This window comes from Miniopterus natalensis, chromosome 2, assembly GCF_054644295.1.
Source record: "Miniopterus natalensis isolate mMinNat1 chromosome 2, mMinNat1.hap1, whole genome shotgun sequence".
Taxonomy (NCBI): domain Eukaryota; kingdom Metazoa; phylum Chordata; class Mammalia; order Chiroptera; family Miniopteridae; genus Miniopterus; species Miniopterus natalensis.
The window spans coordinates 86,413,181-86,432,566 of record NC_142082.1 but is presented as its reverse complement, the minus strand read 5'-3'; the positions used below and the strand labels follow the sequence as shown (position 1 = coordinate 86,432,566).

Genomic DNA, 19,386 nt, shown 5'->3' with positions numbered 1-19,386 from the left:
GCCCTTAAAGATTTAAAGTTTAATGGCCCAGTTAGAAATAATGATAATAAAAAGGCTTCATGTTTTTTTATTTAATCAGCACTGGAAATTAATGTGTAGGAAGGGACAGAAGACATATACTTTTCTGAGGGATCCTACTGCTAGTCTTTCTGTCAATCTAGTGAGATATCACAAAAGGTAAGCTGAACAAAGAGTGCATTTGATATATTAACACGTGACTGACATTATAAAGATCACTGTCTTATAGCTGTATTTTAATTGCACAATAAAATATTAAAACCTAAACCTTTATACATTTAAGGCAATATCCCAAATCATTTGAGCTGAATTATTAGCAATATATTGCTATAGTCCTGACTATATATAAGTAGGTAGGTAAATCCCATTCAGAGGACACAAAATGAGAGACAATGTCTACAGCTGGGCAAAATGTTCATGTGATTGCTACTCTGTAGGATGGTTAAACTTTATGTGTCAACTTGGCCAGGCCATGGTGCTCAGTGGTTTGGCCAAATACTAGTTAAGATGTTACTCTGAGATATTTTGTAGGTGTGATTAACACCTCTACACAATTGACTTTAAGTAAAAGATGTTAATATTCTCAATAATGTAGATGGGCCTCCTCTAATTACATGAAGGTCTTAAGCAAAAAGACAGGTTTCCTGGAGATGAAGGAATTCTGCCTCAAGACTATAACAAAAATCTGCCTGAGTTTCTGGCCTGTCAGCCTGCCCTACACACTTGCCAGACCCCACAATCATAAACCAACTCTTTAAAAGAAATCTATATCTGTGTCTATGTCTCTATTTATATCTCTATGTCTCACATATATTCTATGGGTCTGTTTCTGAATTTCTCTGGAGAATCCTGACTGACACACTCTGCCACTATTTGGACAGTCTGTGTGATACTATGTACATTTACCTATCCTCTGAAAGCTTCAGTTTCTTCATTGAAATATGTAGAAAATTTCAGTATAAACCTTCATAGAGATATCTGAAGGTTAAACAAAGTAATCCATGTAAAGTTTTTAGTTTGGGTTCTGGCACACAATAAATATTTGATTGATGTTAGATGTCACTGTGTTGCTATTATTATAACAAATATTGAGTACTGACTATTTTTAAAGACATTAAGTTATAATTTTACTTTACATTCAAAAGTAAGGAAGTTCTTTTACATCTATCTTATACTTGAAATGCAAGGACAGTTGGTCATATACTACCCTGGTCATATCCAAATGTTCTTTGCTATCTAAAAGAATCACTTCTACCAGAGTTATTCTTAGTAGTGTCCTGTGCATAATTAACTAACCCCTAAACTCTGCCAGAGAATTAATAAAAATACTTAATGAAATAAAATAAAATGAAGATATACAAATGAACATTAACAATCTAAATATGCTACTTCACTACTAGTTTCCTAGAAAACTTAAACGTATGGAAGAAAAAGAAATTTATACCCATAAAATTTCATAATTTTATGCCCACAAAACTATAATTGAAAAACAACTAATTTTAATTATACTATATCATAAATGCCAAAATCCTTCCTATGGAAGAAAAAAATTTAAAAAGAATATATTACTTCTCCATAGTAAATGCTTATATTATTACTTGCATATAAGAAAAATTAAGAATGATAATAAATTTACGAAGTTGGACGGTTTGATTATTTAAGATTAAAATACTTACCTAAACAAACTTTGTATTATGTTACACATAATTCTAAATTAGAAATAATTTCCATAGGAGCTACTTTTAAAAGTTTAGATTTTCTTCTAAAGCATTCTAAAGAGACATTACTAAAAATATGAAAAAATTATAGTAATTTTTAATACTTCCAACCATATTTTCTAAATAATTTAAAAATAGTCATTTTTACTTCTATCATAATTAATCTATGAGTGATTATTTACTTATAATTTGTTATAACTCACCTATGAGAAACTGCTCCCCAAGCACCATGCTTATTTGTGAGAATGTTAAGGATCTTCTGTTTCAGTTGATTTGCTGTAACATGATCTCGATGTTTAGCAGCACTAATAAGATGGTCACACATCTTTTCTTCCTCTCTCCTATCAGCAGCATACTGGGCACACTGCGACTATATAAAGAAATACAAACACCGAATAATGATTAATGTATAACTTTCACTGTGCATTAGAAAGGAATGACATCTAATTTTAAGTTAAAGGCTAATAAACTCAGATAATGTAACCTTTTGAAATTTTATTCCCCTTTCAAACTTGTAAAAATGTGTTCTTTGTATGTGTTTATACATATGTATATGTAAAATAATGTTTGGATAATGTTAGCTATCTGTATTCATGCCCATTGGTATTAGTAACATAGCTAATCATTCTCATTGTGTAGCAAAAGGTTCAAGATGATCATTTCTCTAATCATGTTTGATTTTTTTAATGATAACTTTAGTATAGGGTCGACTGACTGAAAATTTTAACATTACCAAATGGGTAATGTAACATGAGTCATATAATAAGGAAGGAAAGAAAATTATACATCTAAATAAATACATATAACTAGTTCACATTTATCATTACTATGGAAAAGACTGTTTCATGGAAGGTATTTAAATGTCCCTTCCACCTATCTATTGTCATAAACTACTACCGCAAATTATTTCTTTCAGAAAAATAACCCTATGGTAATCTAAGAAGGATTAATTTGTATTCCAATTCATCTTTTTGTACAGGAAATCACCAATTAGTACAATGATCTGCCTCCATAATGAAGTTAATATTTCATTAGCTCATTGGAGAATAAAATTAAAATTTCATTTTTCTTCCTTAACAATTACAGTTAACTAAGAAAAACTTAACCATGAAGCACCCATCTCAGATTAAATATACTTTTTCTCTTAATTACAGGCTTATATGGAAGACAGAAATTCCTCAAAAAGTCCCAGTAAAATGTCAGGAATTTTATAAAATACTTTGCAATTTAAAAATGATAACTGTTTGGTAAACTACATACACTACATACATACCCCTCCCCCAAAACACAAACACACAATCAATGCATTTACTAATATAGACCTAACTTAAAAAAAACAAGAAACAAACATTTGGGTTAATAAACAATGTACAATCATTAAGTAACAATGGTAGTACTCTGAAAATTAGATTTAAATCAGTATTTTATGTATACATAATAGAAAAATCACTCAGTCTTCATGTCCCCCTTCATAGCTTATCACCCTTTGCCATGAAGCCTCAATAAAGTAATCTCATCCCCAATGGGGTAAAAACTGATGTTGGGTGTATGTGAAAAACACACACAAACTTGCTCTTTTTATATATAAAATAGAGATGTATATACAGTACAGAAATAGGTAAGCAGCATATTGATGGCAATAAAATATCACTGGGAAACAATTAGGATAAAAACCGTCTAAAAAGATTCCTTAGGGGGGCAATAATTTAAAAAAGGCTAAAAAACACTGCACTTAGTTAATATCATTTTGAGTAAATATGTGTTAAAGCTAGTAACTAATATCTAGCTTCATAAAATTCTGTTAAATGTTTTCACATGACAAATATTAATTTGCTTATACCCCATAAAATGTCTTGATTTTCTTAGTAGAATTACAGGGTGGACAAAAGTAGAGTTACAGTTGTTTGTATGGAAAATAATACAATAATTAATAGATAATAACACAAGAATAAACTGTGGGGTGTTGCGTATTCACAACTGTTAACCTATTTTTGCCCCACCCTGTATAATTGAGTCAAAGTGATCCTGCATGGAATTCAGTTAATATTCTAAATCTTATTTACTAAAAAGAAGTCGAAAATTAATTAAATATTCTTGTGCTTAGAGTTCTCATATATTTTACACCTAAAGATATTCTTCCAGAATACGACTATACTGTTATCCAGATTATAGCATTGTAGACTGATAAATAGCCAAATGTTATTTATTTTTCAGGTGATACAAATCTTCACTTTGACAAACACTTAATTGTTAATGTACTTTAATCAAAGTTTAAAATATTTGGTATTTTTTCAAAATAAGGTTTTTGCAATCACATATGACAAGTGTATGCTGTCTCATCTGACAAATGAAGCAGACGTTATTGGTATTAAAGCGCCAACAGCTTTTTCTCTGTCTCGTGCTTTTCAGCTGGCCAGGTCAGAGATCACCAGACCTAAGATATCAACTTGCACGACTAAGAGAGCTGGTTTACTGAGATAAAAACCTCATCAAATCTGAAATCTTGGGCTCCGGCTTCCAGCCATAGAGCACTTGTTCGCATATGGATTCAGAATACATGGGAGAAGTTATTTATTATTTTCAAGGCCACTGGCAGTCCAACATAAGCCAAATACCAGGTCACCTAAATATTTCTGAAACCATTTTTGTTTTGTTAACTGAATGAACTGAAGTAATTGCTATATTTAAACCACTAAAATAAAAATATTTGTTGAATTGGGGCAATATAAATAATGGTGAATAATTATTGTCATGTTATAAATATAGAAATGCTATTTTAAATTAAAAAAATGATTTCTATGGAATATATAGTACTTCAACATCCTTTAGTGTTTAAATATAAAATAGAAATGATTGTTAATTTGTTCTTTACTCAAAGTACTTATGAGGGTTTTTAAACTATTGTATTTCCATATATACATATAGATCTACATATATATGACAGAATAGCAATGCTTCAATTGTCAATAAGATATCACTCATAAAAATAAAATCTAAACTAAAATGTTCTGTGGACACTCTAAAGATGGACATATAAACAAATAATAAATTATCGAATATTTGGTAAAACTGAGTTTCTTTATATAACCCCTTGTTATACTCATATCTAACGGTAAGTAATCTTTGCTTGCTTAAAAACTATGAAAGTAATTGCATTTCAAAATTCTATTTGCCTTTAACTTAGAAGAACTTCAGTCTACCGAGTGGTTACTGACAGGGCTGGAGGGATCTGTTCATGCTATAAATGAGGTAAAAATAAACTAGTACTCTGAGTTTGACATTTACTAAAGAACTCAAATGCCTTCCGTGAAATTTTCCTTTTCAAAACACCCTTCTTAATGTAAGCTTACCATCAGTGATGGCTGACTTATAAAAAGAAAAGCAGAATTTAATCTGCTCCAAAAATCTTACCTCGAACTCTGCATGTTTATGTACATCCTCAGCCCTCTGTCTGTTCAAAATAAACTCAGCTTCATTTGCAACACGAACTATGTGGTCTTTCATAGCATGGCATAGTAATCTAAAAAGAAAAGTACCTTTGAAATAATTATTTTAATAGCTTTTGTTAATCCAACTTTTCCAGTAATCAACCTTCAGTATTATAAGCATCAATTATGAATAAATTTCAGATAACGCTACATTATAAAATTAATATAGTTGAAATTATAATTCAATGCCATTTGACATATAGAAATATGCCATAAAACTGTTACAGCAATGTTTCTGTTAAATACAGTGTGTTTTGTAAACAAATCATCCAGTGAATTCAATATAGTTAGTTAATGCAATAAAAAAAAAAAAAGAGTTTTTGATAGAGTATTTAAAAATGTATAAAACAACAGAATTCACTATCTTGGGAGTAAATTTTTCTTACAAAAGCTAGATGACACTATGTTAGGAAATATATAGACTGGATTCTTACTTTAATGCAGGTGATAGGGTCTAACTACTGGGTTGTACACCTGAAAATAATATCATCTTGTATGCTAACTATAATTAAAAAAATGATTTAAAGTAAAAAAAATACAGATGATAGGACTAAATGGCATCTGAAATTCATTTAAATGCTAAGATTCTAAACTCTAACATGGAGCTACAGTGAATCAAGTTTAAAAATGTAACCATGGGGTATTTAAAAATAAAAGTTATTTATTTAAATATTCAAATTGTTTTTTACAAGTGCAGAAAGACATACAGCGAGAAGCCTGTAACTATATCCCCTCTCTGCCCAATTTCCACCCCCAACAGGCACCCACTGTCATTAGTTTTTTACATATATTTTCAGAGATTTTAAAAATACAGATAAGAAAACACAAAAATATTCTTTTCTCACCACTTTCTTACACTGATACTAGTATATTACCCAGTGTTTTTTCTCTACCTAGCTTTTCTCACTTAGAAATTTATCTTGGACATCTTTTCTAATCTACACAGGGAGCTTTTCCATCCTTCTTTTATAGTATAGGCAGAATTGATTTCCAAAGATGGCTAAAGAAATATCTCTCATCCCACATGTTCTTTTGCAGTGTGATTTTGTCACTGCTCTATCAAAAACAGGAGTCTTTTTCTACTCCCCTTAGAGCTGCCCAGTGATTTCCTGTGACCAACAGAACACAACAGAAGTGATGCTATGTGATTTCTGAGGCTAGGGTATAAGATTCCTGTTTTGCCCTTCTTTCTTGGAACTCTGTCTTCTAGAATCTGCTGCAATGATGAGGAAAGCTTGCAGCACATGGAAAGTCTCCAGGAGAAAACAGGTGCTCAGGCTCCCAGGCCTAGATAAGCTCTCAGCCCAAAAAGCCTTCCAGGTAACTGCAGCTCCAGACAACTCCACATGGAGAAAAATAAATGCATAGCTGAGCACAGTCAATGAGACTCATGAGAGATTTAAAAGAACAAAAATAAATGGTTGTTGGTTTAAGCCACAAGATGATGATGATCATAAAAACTATCACCAAACAATTTACTGAGAGCTAGGTAATAAAATAGGTAGTTTACAAATAATACTGAATACTCACAAGAATCCTTACGGATATATATCATTATTTTAATTTTTAAACATAAGACAATACAGCTAAGAAAAATTAAGTTCCTTAATCAAGATCACAATTTAAAAAATAATTCTCATGATTTTGTATTTTGCAATGCATCTTCATTAACCAACAATACATTTTTAAAATTAAAACCTTGTAATTTTCTTTACTTCTGCAATCTTCTCTTCCTGTGGACATTCTAAGATTAGTTTTTACACTTCGTCCACTAAAAGCGATGACTAAGACTTTTCACATCTTTTAAAATAAACAATAAGTAATTACTCTGTTTAAAAAAATAATTAGAAAATTTGAAAGTTAATTCTAAGTCTTTTTGCTTTTTTTTTTTAAATTTAATTTTATTATTTTTATTGTTGAGAGTATTATAGATGCCCCCCCTTTTTCCTCCACTCCTTGACCGGGTTCTGTCCTGCCCCAAGCCTCCACCACGCTATTGTCTGTGTTCTTTGGCAATGCATATATGCATATAAGTTCTTTGGTTAACCCCCCCACCCCCCAAGTTCTCTTTGAGATTCCTCATGTATCCATGAATCTGGTTCTATTTTATTCATCAGTTCATTGTGTTCATTACATTCCACATATAAGTGAGATCACGTAATATTTGTCTTTCTGTGACTGGCTTTTTTTGCTTAGCATAACCATCTCCAGGTTCCTTCATGCTGTCACAAAGGTTAATAGATCCTCTTTTTTACAGCTGCATAGTATTCCATTGTGCAAACGTACCACAGTGGTTTTTTTAAACCATTCATCTAAAATAGGTACTTGGGCTATTTCCAGATCTTAGCTATTATAAATAACACTGCTATAAACATAGGGGTGTATATATTCTTTCTGACTGGTGCTTTGGAGTTCTTAGAATATATTCTTCGAAGTGGTATCACTAGGCCAAATGGCAGTTCTATTTTTAATTTTTTAAGGAAACTCCACATTGTTTTCCATTGTGGCTGCACCAGGTTGCATTCCCATCCCCAGTGTACTAAGGTTTCCTTTTCTCCAAATCCAAGAGAAAGAATACTTCCAAGCTCTTTTCATGAGGCCAGCATTATCCGAATCCCAAAACCAGATAAAGACACTACAAAGAAAGAAAATTACAGACCAATATTCCTAATGATCATAGATGCTAAAATCCTTAACAAAATATTACCAATTGGATCCAGTAATGTATAAAAAAGATCATACACCATGACGAAGTGGGATTTATTCCAGGGATGCGTGGCTGGTACAATATTCACAAATCAATAACTGTGATACATCACATAAACAAATTGAAAGACAAAAGTCACATGGTCATATCAATAGATGCAGAAAAAGCATTTGACAAAATCCAACACCTATTTTGATAAAAACTTTCAGCAAAGAGGGAATACAGGGATCACACCTGAACATAACAAAGGCCACATATGACAAATCTGCAGCCAACATCATACTCAATGGCAAAAACTAAAACCATTTTCCCTAAGAAAAGGAACAAGGCAGGGGTGTCCACTCCCACTACTCTTATTCAACATAGTACAGGAAGTCCTAGCCACAGTGATTAGAGAAAAAAACATAAAAGGCATCCAAACTGGAAAGGAGAAAGTAAAACTGTCATTATAGGCTGATGATATGATATTGTACATAGAAAATCCTAAAGACTCCACCAAAAAATTACTAGATTTAATAAATGAATTTGGCAAGGTAATGGGATACAAAATTAACACCTAGAAATCTATGGCATTTTTATACACCAATAATGAGCTCTCAGAAAGAAAGATTGAAAAAACAATCCTATTTATCACTGCAACTAAAAAATTAAGAAACTTAGGAATAAACTGAACCAAGGAGGTAAAAGACCTGTACTTAGAAAACTATAGGACATTGCCCACTGGGCGTGGCTCAGCGGTTGAGCGTCGACCTAGGATCCAGGCGATTGGGGTTCGATTCCTGGTCAGGGCACATGCCCGGGTTGCGGGCTCGATCAATGACTTTCTCATCATTGATGTTTCTGTCTCTCTCCGTTCCTCTCTCTGAAATCAATAAAGATATATTTAAAAAAAGAAGAAAAAAAAAAGAAAACTATAGGACATTGAAAAAAAAAATAACTGAAGATATAAACAGGTGGAAGAATATACTGTTCTGGGTTCTTTTTGAAAGAGCACACTTATGAAGTAATTTCAGCTCCTTTCACTACATCTTTTTATAAACTTTAGTTCTCATATTCATTATCTAGATTTGCTTTAAATTAATTTTAAACAAGAATGCTATATTCAAGATCATCATTCATTATTTTCACTGCTCATTATTTTTTTAAATCTTTTTTTTAAGTTTCTTTATCTTTATTGTTGAAAATACTACAGATGTCCCCTTTTTACCCCCATTGATCCCCTCCACCCAGCACCCATCCTACCCGTAGGCATTCCCCATACCAATGTCTGTGTCCATGGGTGATGCTTATAAACGTGTAAGTTCTTTGCTTAATCTCTCCCCACCAACACCCACCTCCCCACGTTACCTCTGAGATCCTTCATTCTGTTCCATGCTTCTATGTCCCTGGATCCATTTTGTTCATCAGTTTATTTTGTTTATTATATTCCACATATAAGTGCAGTCATGTGGTACTTGTCTTTCTCTGACTGGCATATTTCACTTAGCATAATACTTTCCAGTTCCCTCCATGCTGTGCCAAAGGATAAAAAATCTTTCTTTTTTACAGCTGCATAGTATCCCATGGTGTAAATGTCCCACAGCTTTCTTGTCCACTCATCTTCTGACGGGCACTTGGGCCGTTTCCAGATCTTAGTTATTGTAAATTGTGTTGCTATGAACATAGGGGTGCATAAGTTCTTTGTGACTGGTGTTTCACTTTTCTTAGGATATATTCCTAGAAGTGGGATCACTGGGTCAAATGGCAGGTCAATTTTTAATCCTTTGAGGAAACTCCATACTGTTTTCCATAGTGGCTGCATCAGTCTGCATTCCCACCAGCACTGTACTAGGGTTCCCTTTTCTCCACATCCTAGCCAGCACTTGTAGTTCATTGATTTGTTGATGGTAGCCAGTCTGACAGGTGTGAGGTGATACTTCATTGTGGTTTTAATTTGCATCTCTCTGCTGATTAGCGATGTTCAGCATTTTTAAATTTGTCTCTTAGCCATTTGTATGTCCTCGTTGGGTAAGTGTCTATTTAGTTCCTTTGCCCATTTTTTAATTGGATTGTTTGTCTTCTTTTCGTTAAGTTGTATGAGTTCCTTATATATTTTGGATATTAACCCTTTATCACATGTGTCATTGGCAAATATGTTCTCCCATACAAGGGATACCCTTTTTGTTTTGTTGATGGTTCTTTTGCTGTGCAGAAGCTGTTTATTTTGATGTAGTGTCATTTGTTAATTTTCTTCTTAATTTCTCTTGCCCTAGCAGATATATCAGCAAACATACTGCTAAGAGAGATGTCTGAGAAGTTGCTGCCTATGGTTTCATGTCTTACATTTAACTCTTTTATCCATTTTGAATTTACTTTTGTGGATGGTGTCAGTTGGTGGACTAGTTTCATTTTTTTTGCATGTACCTGTCCAATTTTCCCAACACCATTTATTGAAGAGACTGTCTTTACTCCATTGTATGTTCTTGCCTCCTTTGTCAAATATTAATTGACCATAATGGCATGGGTCAATTTCTGGGTTCTCTGTTCTGTTCCACTGATCTATATGTCTGCTGTTTTGCAAGTACCAGGCTGTTTTGATTACAGTGGCTTTGTAGTATCACTTGATATCTGGTATTGTGATCCCTCCAACTTTGTTCCTTCTCAAGAACGCTGAGGCTATTTGGGGTATTTTCTGGTTTCATATAAATTTTTGAAGTGTTTCTTCTAGATCTGTGAAAAATGATGTTGGTATTTTAATAGGGAATGCATTTAATTTATAGATGGCATTGGGTAGTATGGACATTTTAATGATATTAATTCTTCCAGTCCATGAACATGGTATATTTTTTCATTTGTTTATATCTTCCTCTATTTCTTTTTTCAGAGTCCTGTAGCTTTCCAAGTAAAGGTCTTTTACATCTTTGGATGAGTTTATTCCTAGGTATCATATTTTTTTAGTTGCAATGGTAAATGGGATTTTTTTTTTTAGTTTCTCTTTCTGATAGTTCATTATTGGTGTGTAAAAATGACATCAATTTCTGAGTGTTAATTTTGTATCCTGCTTCCTTGTTGATTTCAATTATTAAATCTAGTTTTTTGGTGGAGTCTTTAAGATTCTCTATGTATAATATCATGTCATCTGCAAATAATGACAGTTTTGTTTCCTCCTTTCCAGTTTGGATGCTTTTTATGTTTTCTCCTGTCTTATTGCTGTGGCTAGGACTTCTAGTACTATGTTGAATACGAGTGGTGAAAGTGGTCACCTCTGTCTTCTTCCTGTTCTTAAGGAAAATGGTTTTAGCTTTTGTCCACTGAGTATGATGTTGGCTGTAGGTTTGTCATATATGGCCTTTATTATATTGAGGTATGTTCTATTCCCACTTTGCTGATAGTTTTTACCAAAAATGGGTGTTGAATTTTATCGAATGGTTTTTGCCAAATGCTTTGTCTGCATCTATTTATAGGATCATGTGATTTTTATCTTTCAGTTTGTTTGTGTGATGTATCACATTTATTAATTTGTGAATACTATACCAGCCTTGCATCCCTGGAAGAAATCCCACTTGGTCATGGTATATGATCTTTTTAATATATTGCTGGATCTAATTTGCTAATATTTTGTTGAGTATTTTAGCATCTATGTTCATTAAGGATATTGGCCTGTAATTTTCTTTCTTTGTAGTGTCTTTATCTGGTTTTGGAACTGGGCTAATGTTGGCCTGGCATAAAGAGTTTGGAAGTGTTTCTTCCTCTTGGATTTTTTGAAACAGTTTGAGAAGGATAGGTGTTAATTCTTCTTTGGATGTTTGGTAACACTCCCCTGTGAAGCCATTGTGGCCAGGGCTTTTGCGTGCTGAAAGCAGTTTGATTACTGCTTCAACTGCATCAGTTGTTATCAGCCTATTTAGACTTTCTGACTCTTCCTGATTTAGTCTTGGAAGGTTGTATTTTTCTAGGAATTTATCCATTTTATCCAGTTTTTCCAGCTTGGTGGAATATAGTTGTTCATTTCCCTGATCATTATTGAAATGAATCATTTTTTTTTTTCTTCTTGCTTACATTGTCATAAATTTCAGAATGGGATAGGTTTAAGTTTGTCTTAGCTTTTTGTTTAGCAAAAACCAACTCATAGTAATTCTGCATTTATTCTTCACTACATGCTGTATATCCATGGGAAACTAATCTTCTTTACTGATAAACATGTATAAGCAAAAGTAAAGAATTATATATCTTGATATTCCTAAACTATGATTTAAATATAATTTTTAAATCCTCACTTGAAGATATGTTTTTATTGATTTTAGAGTGAGGAACAGAGAGAGAAAGGAAAAGAGAGAGAGAGGGAGAGAGAGAGACACACAGGCATTGATAGGTTGCCTCCAGTGGGGAAACCACCCATCACCTAGGTCTGTTCTGTGACTGGGAAATAAATTTGCAACGTTTTTGGTGCATGAGAAGATGTTTTAACCATCTGGGACACCAGGCTAGGACTAATTTTTAAAACCTATATATGTCAAGAATAAAGATTGCAACGCACAGAGGTGGAAGCTACACTGACACTCTCCCGAGACCAAACTGTAATTAAAACTAAAATATAGAAAAACCATCCTGAATAATCAACTGCAACTGGAGACAAGCTGATGAGCACCTCATAAGCAAGGAGTAAAAGTGGAGACCACATAGAGACTAGGAGGATATGCGGAGGCACGAGAGGCCTGGCTGGGCTCCCACAGACAGCAGCTGAAGGTCTAGAGGGATATCTTAGCTATGGGGGGTTTTTGTTGAGGACTCTGGCACCTAACCCCTAGGTTGGACTTCCCAGCCAAGAGCACCAGAACAGAGAAAGGTGTCCGTATAGCATCTAGCTATTAAAAGCTACTGGGTTTTTGTCTTCCAGGGAGAGATGACTGGAACTGCAGGGACCCTCTTAAAGAGCCAACCCACAAAGTTTCATGTGCAGTCACTCACTTGGGCTCCAGGAGAGGGAGGGCTGAGTGGACTGAAGCTGTGTGAAGAGAACCTAGGATTGTGGGCTGTGGAGATAGAGCTCAGAGGGCACCCCTCTGGATTCCTGTGCAAAGTCATTCCCCCATACTGCAGAGGAAATCTTTCACAGGCAGGCACTTGTCTACATTCTAAGCAGCTTTTGCCTGAGAGAGAAGCAATTGCCCCAGCCTGCTGGAAAACCTCTTGCCCTACTCCAAGGAGTTTCTACTTCTTGAGGCCCATTAAGAGAATCAGATTAATCAGCCTGCAGGCAGAGGCAGACCTCAGAGTGCTTTGAGTCTTTGCCTGATACGCTTATGGATCGAGGCCTTGGAAAAGCAGACTTTGGTGTGCATCTTGGTCCTGTCCAAATGCACCCAGCCCTAAGAGAGGGGACCTCAAGCTATAGGTTGTGTATAGCTCCAAACGGGGTACTCAAGGCCAGTCACAAACAGCGTCTGACATTGTCTTGCACCAGAGACCTTCCAAAAAGACTGAGAGTCCTAGCAGGCCTACCTAAACACATAGAAACAAACACAAATAGGGAGCCAAAATGGAGAGAGAAAAAAACAAGCCCCAAATGAAAGAACAGGAGAAGTTTCTAGAAAAAGAGCTAAATGAAATGGGGATAAGCAATGTATCAGATATAGAGCTCAGAATACTGATTGTAAGGATGCTCAACAGCATGGAAAAAGATATGGAAACTATGAAAAATGACCAGTCAGAAATGAAGCATGACATAGCAGAAATAAAGAATATATTGGAAGGAAAAAACAGCAGATTAGAGGAAGCTGAGGGTCAGATCAGCCAATTAGAAGAAAAATAACCATTTAAAAATAGGAGGACAGACTAAGGGAAGTGAGAGACAATATGAAATGTAACAATATTTGTCGCATCATAGAAGTGCCAGAAGAGGTCGAAAGTAAGAAAGGGTTAGAGAACCTGTTTGAAAAAATAATGGCAGAAAACTTCCCTAAGCTGGTGAAAGAAAAGTCACACAATTCCAGGGGGCACAGAGAGTCCCAAGCAAGAAGAATACAAAGAGTTCCAAGCCCAGACACATCATAATTAAAATGCCAAAAAGACAAAGAGTATATTAAAGGCAGCAAGAGAATATCATCTGTTAGCTACAAAGGAGCTCCCATAAGGTTGTCAGCTGACTTCTCATCAGAAACTCTACAGTCAGAAGGGAATGGCATGAAGTATTCAAGGTAATGCAAAACGAGGATCTGAAACCAAGACTATTCTATCCAGCAAGGCAATCTTTCAAAATAGATGGCAAAATAAAGAGCTTCCAAGAAAAAAAAAAAAGCTAAAGGAGTTTATCACCACCAAACCAGCCTTGCAGGAAATGTTAAAGGGACTGCTGTAATTAGAAATAGAAATAGAAGCATTGCAAGAAATGTTAAAAGGGTCAGCTGTAATAATAAGAAGAAATAGAGAGAGAAACATAGGCGTAAGAATTAAAATGGCAATAAATAAGGACCTGTCAATAATAACCTTAAGTACTTTAAGGGAGAGATCAACAGCAATACAGTCATAGTCGTGGACTTTAACACTCCACTCACTTCAGTGGGTAGATCTTCCAGACAACAAGTCAACACAGGAACAGTGACTCTAAATGGAGCACTAGATCAGATGGATTTAATTGATATTTACGGAACATTTCAACCCAAAGCTTCAGAATATACATTCCTCTCAAGCGCACATGGGTCATTCTCAAAGACACAAAACAAGTCTCTACAAGTTCAAGAAGACTGAAATCATATCAAGCACCTCAGATCACAATGGCATGAAATTAGAAATCAACTACAATAAAAACACTCAAAAATATTCAAACACATGGACACTAAATAGCATGTTATTAAACAATGAATGGGTTACCATTAAGATCAAGAAAGAAATCAAAAACTTCCTGGAAAGAAATAAAAATGAACACACAACAACCCTGAATCTAGGGGACATAGTGAAAGCAGTCCTAGAAGGGAAGTTTATAGAACTACAGGCCTACCTCAAAAAGCAAGAAAAAATTTTAGTAAACTATCTAATCCTACAACTTAAAGAATTAGCTCCCCTGTGAAACCATCTGGACCAGGGCTTTTGTTTGCTGGCAGTTTATTTTTTATTTTTTTTATTACTGCTTCGATTCCATCAGCTGTTATTAGCCCATTTAGGTTTTCTGATTCTTCCTGATTCAGTTTTACATGATCTCACTCGTATGTGGAATCGACTAAGGAACAAAATAGACTGAGAAACATAGAAACATGGAAGAGACTGATGAATCTCACTGGGAAGGGGTGGGGGGGGTGTGAGGGAGTGGATGGGGGGAGAGGTTAATCAAAGAATTTATATGCATATATGCAGAACCCAAGGACACAGACAATAGTGTGGTGAAGGATTGGGGTGGGGGGCAGGATGTGGGGTGTAGGAGATCAATGGGAAAAAAGGGGGGCATCTGTAATACTTTCAACAATAAAGATAAATTTAAAAAAGTAAAATAAAACTTAAAAAATATAAAAAATTAAAGCTATATATGTCTTTGAAGTGAGTTTGAGTGTAGTGAATTTATTTCTGCTTTCTAATGTAGAAAGCTTGAATGATATAGCATTAAATTTTATTATCTTTTCACCAATTTATGTTCAGTGTCTATGTGGCATCTTCCACAAAAACAGGAGGTGAATAGTCTTTTTCAAGGCGGTAATTTAAATTCTGAGCAGCACTAAAGTGCAGATATTTCTCAATAGAAATTTTCCCAAAATCTGTGTTTGGTCTGACACAGAGTTCATTATTCTGTGATGAGATTTTGGTTATATAAGGACTGTATTACTCTGGACCAGCAGGAACTTCCTGGCAGTATGAAAGAGGCACCACTAAAATCTTGCATAGCAGCAGGATCAGTGGAGATATCAACTAGAAATATTCAGAGATTATGTCTTATATCACTTGAAAGGGACAGAGACACATTGCAATGGGAATATTGTCTAGTTTCCAGGAAAAAGTTAACAAGATCCCAAAGAACCCAAAGACTAGGGCAATCTGTTCGAAACCACAGTGCTTAGGGGAAAAAAGCTCTAACTCCTCTACAAATAATGTTCAGGGCAAACAGTCATATAGATAGTCTTAATCTCAATCACTGAGGGAGCTGGAAAAATAGGAAGTTAAAGACAGTCTGTAAGAAACTCTAAGTATTAATTTTGATGAAATCATCAGCCTGTATTTTATATAACTAAAGTTTCGAAAGAGAAAAGAGATGTGAGATGCTGGTATTCGGTTCAATAGTGTCTGAAGGCTGAAGAAAGCAAGAAAAAAAAATCAAATATGTGCAAATTAGTGCAAATTACAAAATTAAATAGATTAACAGAAAAAAGCAGGAAATGAGAGGGGTTCAAGATCTGGCTGATTAATCGGTATTATAGCCAGGAGCAAAACAGTGTATTGGCAAAGAGGCATGGGTGGCAGAGAAGGGGATGGGGAGGGGAAGAACCTTGCCTCAGAAACACCAGAGAAATTGCAACAATTATTTGAAAGTCTGTTCTATTGCTGACATTTATGAGTTATATATCAACTAATTATGTTGTTTTATTTTCAGGCAAAGAAAGCATCCTTTTATCTGACTCAGTCATTCTGGGAAACTTCATTATCCATGTGGAAAACCATTCACCAATCCAAAAAAAATCTCCCATACTTTCCCAAGGGGCTGTGTGTGTTTACTTGGACAGCCCTTCAACACTCAGCCAGGCAGGTTTCAACTCTACCATAGCATTCACTTTCTGTTTCCACAGAGTCTCAGTGTCAGCAGGAGGTAAGAGCTTACTTAGGGCCTTCTTCAGGTCTTTCCAGAGCATGCATTTAGCCCTAAGCATGTGTGTGGCCTTTTAGATTTCTAAAATATGTCACAAGTTTTTAAAGCCCCATGTACATCTCATAGCTGTTCTTCCTAAGCTTTTTGGTTAGTCTATTATTTGCCCCAACTGTTATGTATCACCTCAGGCAGTGGCACCTAAGACATTAGTCTATAAATGTTTTCCACAAATGGGCTCAAGGAACCAGCTTTATTCATATTAGGCTGGAACAAATAATTAAGTAAAATTCTTTGCTAGCGAGGTCCATTTTGCTCCCTCTGGTACAGTATTTGTAATGTGATTTTTTTTTTTTTTTTTAAATAGTTCCCATTGAACTGGGGAGCAAAGAATGAATGGGACTGGGCTACTTAAAATGTCACAGTTACACCTTCACCCCCCAAAATTTTTGAAAATATTTTTGTTGCATATACAATTACTGAGAGTTATTTTTTTCTCAACACTTTAAAAGTATTATGTCACATCTTCTAACTTTCATTGATGTTTTGCTAATTTTTCTCTTTTTGTTCATACCTATTCTTTTATGTGGGTGCTTTTATCTCTTTACCTTTAGTGTTCTACAATGTCAGTACCATGCATCTAGGATGAGTTTCTTTTATTTACCTTACTTTACATTGTGATTCCTATACCTCTATAGTTATGTTTTCAATCAATTCTAAAATACTCACAACAATCATCTTTTAAAATATTTCATCTACTCTGTAATCTCTGATTTTTCAATTATGATGATGCAAATTAAACTTATTCCACTTTCATATCTGTTAACACTACTTTCATTTTTCATCTCTTTTTCTCTCTGCATTCTGGATAAATTTTTTAATATATAAATTCCAGATCACTAATTCCCTCCAACTTTGTCTACTTTAACAAATCATCTATATATATATATTTTTTTTTTCAAAAATGTAATTTTAAATTCTACAATTTTTAATTTCAAAAGTTTTCCCATTCATTTTATTTCCTGTGTTTCACAATTTTAATCTTGACAGTCCTTGGAGATACAAATTTTTGTGTTTTTTTCCCCTTATTGATGTTCATACAAAGTGTCTTTCAATTTCATATACTTAGTCATCTTTGATTGTTACCTCATTTGTGGTTTTAATCTGTGTGAGTCCAACAGAACTAATGTGGGTATATGTTTGCTTTTATCTCTGCTAATATGAAGGAGAGCCCCCTAGAACCATATCAGCCTCTTTTAAGGATGTAGGCTTAACCTGGAATTTCCAGGCTAGATCATTTACTTAATTTATGGCTAAAAGTTTAAAATCCCAAAAGCAGTGTTGTTTCAGGCATATGACCCAGGGCATTCATACTCTCTGAGGCACTAACTTACTGGGTGGAGGGGTGGCCCTGGTAAACTCTTAAACCATTTATAAGACTCATATTGCCTTATGTAGTATATGAATGCTTTACAGCAGAAGGAACCTTAGATCTCTGAGTAACTCATACAGCTTTAATAAAAGTCCCTATTAATTTTCAATCCCTTGAAATGTGACTTTAAAAAAATCCTATACTAAATCAAGTTCTGTCAATGTTTACTTCCTTAATGGATTTTAATATATTTACTTACTGCACTAACATTGCTTTAATTTAGGCCTTATTTATCTCTCATTTAGATTACAGTAGCTTCTTAATTTTTCTGCCTCTTCCAAATCCTCTATATTCCACTACACTTTTCACTGTGCCATTAGTATTATTTACAATTAAATATCTTCAGTGAATACATATAATAGACAAGATAATAGTCAAACTTATTATATATATATATATATATATATATATGTATGTGTGTGTATATATATATATATATATATATATGTCTGTGTACTTCTCCAAGCTTATCTGTGGCCACTTTTTCACTCTTATTCTATGTTCTAGAAAAGCCTTTGAAGTTTCTTTACTGAGTCATACTATTTTAGGACCTTTACGTGTGCCATTTTGATTCCCTGTAACTCCTGTGATCCCCTTCTCCCAAAAGAACTAAGAGACCTTCTCAGAATTTTGCACACATTCTGGGCATTATAATATTTATTACATTGTCTTATGTTTATTTTTATTTCTTTTCTTTTTAACAAGTCTCTCTCTCAGACTGTAAAGTCTGTTAAATAAGTTACAACGCTGATTCATCACTGTATCTACTATGATTTGTATGGTACCTGTCATAAAGTATGGACTTATTCATATTATATAGCTAAATTGATAAATGACTCAATGAAGGATGGCAAATAACATTTTAGCTTTTAATGATAACCTACAAAATTCTATGACATTTAGTACATAGAAAATGAGGTAAATAAAAATATCCGATAATTTAGGAATTTCTATTGCAGAACGTTTTCCTTCTAACAGTATCTATACAACGTAGGAAGTGAATGAAGTGGTCTTTGCCTTCTAATGAAAGTTTATTTTTCAAAGGAAATAGAAAAAGAAAACAATTTGTTCAATCACATTCATTCTTGTTCTAAAACAGGGTTGTTATGGATGTAGGAAACAATAAGGGACAAAACGAAGTATTCTATTTTCAATGAAATAGTTATCAACAAGTAAAGTGCTGATGTTCTAGGAAGTATCCAATTTTATTTAGTTTGTTATAATTTAAATTGCTTGTGTTTGACCCAAGACTCTGAAAT

At 34.2% G+C, this 19,386-nt stretch overlaps 1 protein-coding gene across 4 annotated transcripts in view; it reads right to left on the bottom strand.

Moving 5' to 3' along the window:
- Positions 1-19,386, bottom strand: part of NBEA (neurobeachin) — an 816,964-nt gene that overhangs the window by 368,071 nt on the left and 429,507 nt on the right. For all 4 annotated transcript variants that reach the window (XM_016197269.2, XM_016197275.2, XM_087814370.1 and 1 more), the window contains 2 exons: positions 5,148-5,256; positions 1,940-2,106 (listed from right to left, as the gene is read on the bottom strand). In XM_016197269.2, the coding sequence (XP_016052755.2) occupies positions 1,940-2,106; positions 5,148-5,256 (276 nt within the window). The remainder of the gene's footprint in view (positions 1-1,939; positions 2,107-5,147; positions 5,257-19,386) is intronic.